Below are 8389 nucleotides of genomic sequence, written 5' to 3'. Positions count from 1 at the left end.
GTCCCGGGTGCCCCCCGTTAGCGCCTTGTGTCGTTTCTCCGCAGCAAGACCAAGGCGAAAAGGAGAACCCCATGCGGGAGCTGCGCATCCGCAAGCTCTGCCTCAACATCTGCGTCGGGGAGAGCGGGGACAGGCTCACCCGAGCGGCCAAGGTGCTGGAGCAGCTGACGGGCCAGACTCCCGTCTTCTCCAAAGGTGAGGGCCGGGTTTTCCTGGTGGCTGCGAAGGAGCATTTTGTCCTCTGGCTTCAGCTGTAGCTGCTTTTCTTCCCTTCCTGAGCACGCAGTGGGTGAGATGGCTCCCAGGGAAGAGGCTCTGACAGAGCCAGGGTGGGGCCTTGCTCTGGGAATTTGGGGCCTTAAATATGCAGGGACTGATGGTCGCTTCTGTCAGATCCGTTCTGCCTCCAGTCTTGGGCTGCTGCTCTGCCCTCATCCCCAGTTAGGGATTGTGTGGTTGCCTTGGTTCTTTTTTCTTTCCTTTAAAGTAATTGATAGAACAAGGGGAAACGGCACCAAGCTGTGCCAAGGGAGGTTCAGGTCAGAGATAAGGAGGAAGTTCTGTACTGAGAGGGTCGTCAGAAGCTGGACCAGGCTGCCCAGGGAGGTGGTGGAGTCACCATCCCTGGATGTGTTTAAAGAGCGGGTAGATGAGGTACTTAAGGATATGGTTTAGGGGGTAGACAGGAGCGGGTGGACGGGGTCTCGGAGGTCTTTTCCAACCGAGCGATTCTGTGATTTATTTGTCTTTAAGCAAGCTCTGAATCCTCCTGGGTGGGAATTCTTTGGGTAGGCTCTGAGTGTAACTCTTGCTGCCCGCAGCACGATACACTGTGAGGTCCTTTGGCATCAGGAGAAACGAGAAGATTGCCGTTCATTGCACGGTTCGCGGGGCCAAAGCAGAGGAGATTCTGGAGAAGGGGTTGAAGGTGAGAACTGGGCTGGTTTGGATCTTTGATTTGTGAAAGAACAGAACTTAACCTGTACCAACTGAAAAGGTGTGTGCTTTGAAATGTTGGGCCTGCTCTAGTTCAGGTCAGTGCTGGGTGTTAAGGGTTGGGGTGGCAGCTTTGTGTGCTGCACGGGCTGCTGTGTTTGTGCTGTTTTGTCCTTACTGAGGAGCTTGTGGGGGGTGCTGCTTTCTTGTGAGGTTCTGTCTTTGCTGCTGTGATTTATGAGCAGGCTCTGGGAGCAAAAATCTTAAGAGGTAAAGACTTTGTAGCATGTGAGCGAGTTGTGGGTCTGGTGGTAGTTGGAACACGCAGGAGTTTGTTACCAAAACGGAATAAGAAATAATAACTGACAACAAATGTTTCAGGTGCGAGAATATGAGTTGAGAAAAAACAACTTCTCAGACACTGGGAACTTTGGCTTTGGAATCCAGGAGCACATCGATCTGGGGATTAAATACGATCCCAGTATTGGTATCTACGGCTTGGACTTCTACGTGGTGCGTATTCCCTGCTTCCCGGTGCTGGACAATGGAAAAACATCAACAAAATCCAAGTCTGAACTGAGGTTCCCAGGGCTGCTGTAAAATCCTTGATCTGTGACAATGTCTCACGAGGCCTCTTCAGAAACCAGCACCGTTGTTTTTACTGGTTCTGCTGGGATAACGCTGAGACATCATCAGCTGTGCTGGGTGTGGGGAAGGGAGGAGCAGCAGGGGTTTAAGGAATGCTCACTCAAAGAGGGGCTGCGTGGCTGGGACACTGTCCCTGGGTTGAGAGGGATGGGGACGGGTCACACAGGTGGTGGCTGGCGTGTTTGAAATAGAGGGAAGCTGTTCTGTAAGTGTTAGCAGTGCTGTTCAGTGTTTGTTTTCTCAAGAGCTGAAACCTCTGGGTGTGGAATGGTGAATCTTGAGCACTCATTTTTGTTTCTCCAAGTCAGTGCACGTGCTACGTTGTTCAACCTAGGAGCTGTCCCTGTTGGCTTACCTGGATGCTCAGAAGTGATTAATTTTTCAGTTGACATTGAGGCTGTAACGCTCTCAGTCTTGAGTGTGACTTGGACAACTGAGACGTTACTGATGTGCAAATTCAAGCCTTCCTTCCTAGAAAAGTCTTAAGCTTTACAGCAATAAATGGCAGAATTAAAGTGCTGTGGGTTTCCTCCCCTGGCAGGTGCTGGGCAGGCCTGGTTTCAGCATTGCTGACAAGAAACGCAGGACTGGCAACATTGGAGCCAAGCACAGAATTGGAAAGGAAGAAGCCATGCGCTGGTTTCAGCAAAAGGTAAAGTCCATCTTTATTTCTGTATCCCAGGAGTTTCCTAGCAAGTATTAGCAAAATGTTTCACTGTGAAGGGGCTGGAACAAGTCGCTGGGCAGGAGCAGACCTTGATCGCTGCTTAAATCATTGATTTTTACTGCTGTGGGGCAGCAGAAACTGCGTCTGAGCACGAGTGTCTGTGTACGTGGCAGGGTCAGGATTTATTTCTCTGACCCAGCTGCTGGCTCCACTGCCAGGCTCTGTGGATGGAGCAATCCAAATAAAACAAATTCTTGGGTTTACCTGTCCATTGCTGCCTCTGACACAGACTGGATAGTGAATGGGAGATGTGGAAAGCTTGATGGGAGCTGCTCAGGGATGGGGACCACTGGTGCTATTTCAGAGGTGGAGGGGTGAGCAGTCTGGCTGCTCTGCCTGGATCTACACCAGCCGTTCCCTGCACAGGGAGGGCTCCATCCTGCTCCTGCCAAATGGCTTTTCCCCCCTCCTGCCTGGCTGTGCTGTCTGGGGCATGGTTACCTCCAGGAGCCAAATCCTGGCACTGTAAAAGACACAGCGCAGTTCTGGTCAGAGCAAGTGGGGAAGGGTGGGGCTTCGTGTTTTGCTGGGCTGATAAGTGGAGTTTAATGCTTCTCTGAACAAAGCCCTGCTTGGGAGTTAACAGCACAGCAGCGAAGTGGAAAGGCAGGGCTGCTCACCCAGGAGAGCTGGAGTTTCATGGCAGTGTTTGGCTCAGGATGAACGTGATGGCTCAGTTTTCTGCACTGCATCTTTACCTGACAGTGTTTTCTCACTTGGTTCTTTCTTTTTTTTTCTCGCAGTATGATGGCATCATCCTTCCTGGTAAATAAGCAGTTCCTGTTACCAAAAGAGTAAATAAAATTTTCTAACCCCTATCTTTTGTTGTGAGTTTTGTGGGGGTTCCTCCTGAGCTGGGAAGCTGCTGGGAGCAAGGGTCACAGTGTGAAGGCAGCAGAAGGCCCTGCAGGGATGCTGTGTTTGAGGAGATCATGGGGTTGTTGAGGAGCACCTGTTGGATTTACAAGGTGCACTTTCCATTTCTGTGCTGTCCAGCTGCACAAATACTGTGTAGAACTTGTCCTAGAGCCTGCAGGTGGGCATAAAAAGAAGGAAAAAAAACAAGATGCTTTTTGACCACTGGGGTTGTAGAGCAGGATTTCTGGAGGGTTAAGTTCCTGAGGGGAACGAGGTGAATCAGTGCTGGTTCTGATCCTGCACAGCCCACCTGCAGTCCTATGGGCTCTTTAGTGAGGGGTTCTGAATTAGCAGAAGAAACTCCCTTCCTCTAGAAACTACTGGGAGTGCAAGGCCAGTGGGAAGCCGAAGGAAATGGTGCGTGTATCCTCTTCATAAAGCAGAGCCATAAAGCCAAAATGTGCCTGAGGGTTCTTTGTGTAAGCAAGCACGACAGAGTGTGAAGTTACACTGCTGTAATTACACAGCCAGCTTTCCCCTGCAGAGGAACGGCCTTTATTGGTGAAAGAAAATCCCCTGCAGAACAATACAGCTCACACAAGTGGGGTTCAGTGACACCCTTGCCTCTGCCTCGTGTTAGGTTCTCTCCTGCATTTTATGGTAAGAAGTTATAGCAAAAAAAAAATAATCAAGGAACAAACTCTCCCTCTGTGATTGTGCAGTGCTGTCTGAAACATCAGACTGGCCCCTTGTCCAGCCTGTTCCAAATGTTTTCATTTGCCTCTCAAACCAGCAGTCTGCATCCTCAGGCACATCCTCAATTCCCTCTGCTTAAGCGAGAGCTCAGCACTGGGGGGAGCAAGAGATCTTGGTGAGTTGCTCTGAGAGTTCTCTTCCTTGCTGTCGGATTCACATGGTTGCTGCTCTGAAGGTATCTTGCTTCAGTGAGCATTAAATGTGAACAAATGCTACGTGAGCAACAGGATCTGTTCCAGACCTGTCGCTTTCTTGTACCTGATACCAGTGCTGCTACTGTGCCAAAAGTGTCGTCGTGCTATTCCTACAGTAAAGTTTCTCCTGTGTAATTCCAGGCTGGTTTTCTTCTTTTCTGTTGGTTTTTTCTCCAGTCCACGCTGTGATACCGTGCTGCAGGCTGAGGAGAAAAGCTCTTCTGTCCTGCTTGCTTCTGTGTCTGCCCCACTTGAGTAATCCCCACTTAAGCTGTGGGATGGAGATGCAGGCAGCTCAGAAGACCCTTTCCTAGAGCCCAAAACTTGCCATGATGGAACAAGAGTGTTTGAGACCTTGCAGTGACTCCAGATAGGAGCGTGCCTCCCCATCCAGCCACCCCACACTCCTCAGCTCTGTCCCCTGACCACTGGCGTGAGCCGTGTGGCACCCAGGGCTCTATGTGCTAGCTGCTGCTGAAGCCACGGAGCTGGCCCGGGACCTGGAGCTCAGGGAGCGCGGGAGGGTGATGGTGCAGCACGAGACACCCACGGTGGCCTCGGGGAGGTCCTCATCCTCAGCCCACTCATTGAGGTCAGGGTTGTAGCACTGCACACATTTCTGATACCTCTTCCCGCTCTCGTTCCAGCCGCCCACCAGGCACAGGCGCCCCTCGAGCAGAGCCACCCCAGCCGTGCTGACCCCCGTGGGCAGGGGTGCCACGTAACTCCACTGCCCCGTCAGCGGGCTGTAGCACTCCACGGGCATCACGTCCACCCGCTCGCCCTGGGGACCCAGCTGGCTCCCACCCAGCACATACGCTCGGTCAGCCATGGTGGCCGCACAGTGCCAGCCCCTGGGGGTGCTGAGCATTGCCTGCTCCCTCCAGGTGTCAGTGCTGGGCTCGTAGCAGTACACGGTGCGGGAATAGGCATAGTTGATGTAGCCACCGGTCACCAGGAGCCTGCCGTCGATGACGGTGGTGGCGTGGCAGCAGCGGGGCGTCTCCAGGCTCGTCTTGCTCTGCCAGCTGTTGGTGGTGGGCACGTAGCACTCGACAGATGCCAAGGCACCCTCGGCGTTGCGCCCTCCAACAGCGTAGAGGAGCCCGTTGCAGGCGCTCAGGCTGAAGTGCGTCCTCCGGTGCTGCATGCTGGCCAGGTGCAGCCAGGTGTTGAAGCGTGGGTCGTACCTGGGGGCAAAGGACACATCTGAGGGGAGACCTCATCACCACCTACAACTGCCTCAAGGGAGGTTGTGGAGAGGTGGGTGCTGGGCTCTTCTCCCAGGTGATGGGGGATAGAACAAGGGGAAACGGCACCAAGCTGTGCCAAGGGAGGTTCAGGTCAGAGATAAGGAGGAAGTTCTGTACTGAGAGGGTTGTCAGAAGCTGGACCAGGCTGCCCAGGGAGGTGGTGGAGGCACCATCCCTGGATGTGTTTAAGGAGCGGGTAGATGAGGTACTTAAGGATATGGTTTAGGGGGTAGACAGGAACAGTTGGACGTGATGATCTCAGAGGGCTTTTCCAACCAAGCGATTCTGTGATCTGTCTGTGCAGGACTAGCATCGGTGTCACAGGGAGGAGTGGGGCCTGCCAAACATCTGCATTCAGAGGAGACAACTCGTGCTCTGGAGAAGCCTCTCTGTCTTCTCTAGCAGTCAAAAAGCACTGGGACAGGGAGTGCAGATGGAGATGATGGCACTGCACAGGACAGGATCCTACCTGTGAGTGCTGCGGTTGTTGCCACTCTTAACCCTTCGGATGGCCCAGCATTGCTCCTGCCACCACAAGCTGCAGCCTGGCTTGGAAATGGTAAGTGCTACCGATCTGAGGTGTCCCCAGGCACCGTCACTGTCCCCTCTGTTGGGTCTTGACAGGTAGAAGAGGACCTAGGGGCAGGTCTTTCCTGCCCAACCAAAGCCAGGCACGTGATTAGAAGCCAGCTCCTTGTGTGTCCACGAGATGGCCAAGGGAACTGGAACTGCTGTGTCCTTGGGGTGATGCCACAAGGACTCGGGCCAGGCTGGGAAAGGTGGAAAAGCCACTGGCCATAGACATGAGACCTGCAGGAGGTCACTGAAACCTCCCTTGCTGCAGTAGAAAGAGCCCAGTGATGACTCCTGACCGAGCGGTGGTGATCGGGGTCGCACAGGGCTGGCCTCAAGCAGTGCCAACAGCATTGCATGGGAGCCTCAGGTGGCTGAGCCAGGCATGGGCTCTGGGAAGTTCAGGTTTAGGTTGCAAACAAAATACCGCATGTCCAGTTGCCATGGTTACTTCTTTCTTTGAACAGTAATCCCTTGGCAATCCAACAACAGGTTTGTGGGGTTTTAGGAAACAAACCTTGCCATTTAAATGATGAGAGAAAGGGAGGTGGAGAGAAGAAAGCCTGAGGGGCATCAGGAATCCTTCAGACAGTAAATCTACCTTAAAATGAATCCAAATAAACCAGAGACCACATGAAGGGAAAAGGGGAGCTCCCCAAAGTAACAAAATTGGTTACTTCTAAATAATGAGGGAACTTAATTATCTAGGAACCTCACAGCTTTGAAGAGGCCCTGCCTTGCCCTCCTCCTGCATGGGTGCTGGGTGCTGCTGGAGGATGTGGGCAGCACAGCCCAGGTGCCACAGTCCCCAGGTGAAGCCCAGGCCGAGGTCATGCAGACCAAACCCCTGGAAGTGGTTTCCAGGTCCTGTGTCTTGCAGCCCCACACCCTGTGCTGAGCCTCGCTGTGTTTGTCCCTCCCAGAGGCCAGACCCACCTTGCAGTTACTGACAGCAAAGAGGAACATTTCTGACGCGTTGTCCCTCACCCCATGGCGGTTGCTGGGGCACAGGCAGACACAGCACAGCTCTGAACCCCTCCGAGCCCCTCTTACCTGCTCAGGGTGCTGACGGCATGCTTGGCCTGGTTCCTGGCATCGTTTTGGTCTTCACCACCCGCGATGTAGATGAATCCATCCATCACCACCACGCACTGGTTAAAACTTTTTGCTGGCATCTCCGTCAGCTTGTTCCAGTTGCCCTCCGTGTCCCTGTAGCAGATGTCCCTGCTAAGAGCCTTCTCAGTCAAAGCTGGGCGCCCCCCGACTGTCACAAGCACCCTCTGTCCTCCCCGGATCCTGGTTCTCCGAGACTGAAGGCTGTTTTGCTGGTGGGGGAGCAGGTGGTAATTCATAGCATCCACGAGGAGCTTGTGGCACTGTGGATCTTGCATCATGCGTGGCACGGGCTGCACGTGGTTGACCAAGTCTGGAGCTGAGATGGTGCCGAAGCGAATGTTGCTCAGGAGGTCAGCGGCGTATCGAACCCGTTTCGGGTCAAACTCCAGCCACCTGACAGCGACCTGGAAGGCTGCGACCTCGCTGGGTATCTGCAGACCATCGTCCATCAGCAGCTCGTTGATCTGATCGAAGGGGAGCTTCATGAACTGGTCGGTTTTGGAGAACTCCAGGAAGTTTTCCCGGATGAATTTCCGGGTGGCGTCTCTCACCCGGTTGAGGCCGTAGGTGGTCGAGATGTTGGCGATGTACACGCAGTTCTCCACGGCCATCTCCCGCAGGAGGAAATCGCTGCACGTGCTCAGCAGTGCCGGTACCTGCAGCTGCGTGGCCGCGGCGATGGTGCTGCCGATGGTGTAAAGCGAGAGGCTGAGCTTCCCCGTGTAGGCGTAGGTGATGACGGTGGTGAGGCCCAGCGGGGAGACGTCGTGCAGCTCGAGGTGGCGCAGCTGAGGCTCTCTCTGCAGCAGGCGGTGGAAGTGCTCGCTGCAGGAAGCCAGGACAAGTTTATGCACCTCAAAGGACTTGGTTTTGGTGGCAATGGTGAGATCGCAGAGGAAGCGCTTCTGCCGCATCTGGTTCATCCCCTCCAGGAGGTTGGCTCCGTGGCCCGGCGCTTCAACCTCCGTGGCCGTGCAGTGGAAGCCGTTGGAGCCATTGTCGTACAAACTGTTCAAGTGATTGAGGTGTTCGACCTCCAGCAAAGCATCTTCCACCATCAGCGGGGTGACGGATGGATCCTCTTTATTCACCTTGGGCTTCTTGGGGGTTTTCTTTTTGGGTGCCATCTTGGCAGGATCGGAACGGGACCTGGTGAGAAAGGAGAGGTGAGGAGCCTTGTGGCAGGGGTAGAGGTGTCTGTCTGCTCTTGAAGACATTTATTTAAGCAAAGTAAAAACTCCCACCAACTCCTAAACCCTTTGGGTCAGCCCAAGGGAAGGATGGAAGCTGCCTCCCAACTCCTGTACCTCTAAGAGCTGCATTGAAAG

At 53.8% G+C, this 8389-nt stretch overlaps 2 protein-coding genes across 2 annotated transcripts; one reads left to right on the top strand and one right to left on the bottom strand.

Annotated features, from left to right (window-relative positions):
• The first annotated feature begins 32 nt into the window (after positions 1-32).
• Positions 33-3129, top strand: RPL11 (ribosomal protein L11). Its single transcript, XM_010184425.1, has 5 exons — positions 33-195; positions 822-928; positions 1318-1449; positions 2126-2236; positions 3055-3129. Exons 1-5 carry the CDS (start codon positions 72-74, stop codon positions 3082-3084), a joined length of 504 nt encoding a protein of 167 aa, XP_010182727.1. The 5' UTR covers positions 33-71; the 3' UTR covers positions 3085-3129.
• A 1447-nt stretch (positions 3130-4576) lies between these two features.
• On the bottom strand, positions 4577-8188 carry LOC104540585 (kelch-like protein 31). The gene is made up of 2 exons (XM_010184424.1): positions 6999-8188; positions 4577-5309 (listed from the first exon to the last, which is right to left on the bottom strand). The coding sequence occupies exons 1-2, from the start codon at positions 8186-8188 to the stop codon at positions 4577-4579; spliced, it is 1923 nt and encodes a 640-aa protein (XP_010182726.1).
• Positions 8189-8389: the final 201 nt, after the last annotated feature.

The sequence above is a fragment of the Mesitornis unicolor genome, unplaced genomic scaffold (assembly GCF_000695765.1).
Source record: "Mesitornis unicolor isolate BGI_N332 unplaced genomic scaffold, ASM69576v1 scaffold39165, whole genome shotgun sequence".
NCBI classification, from domain to species: Eukaryota; Metazoa; Chordata; class Aves; order Mesitornithiformes; family Mesitornithidae; genus Mesitornis; species Mesitornis unicolor.
This window is presented reverse-complemented; position numbering and strand designations above follow the sequence as displayed.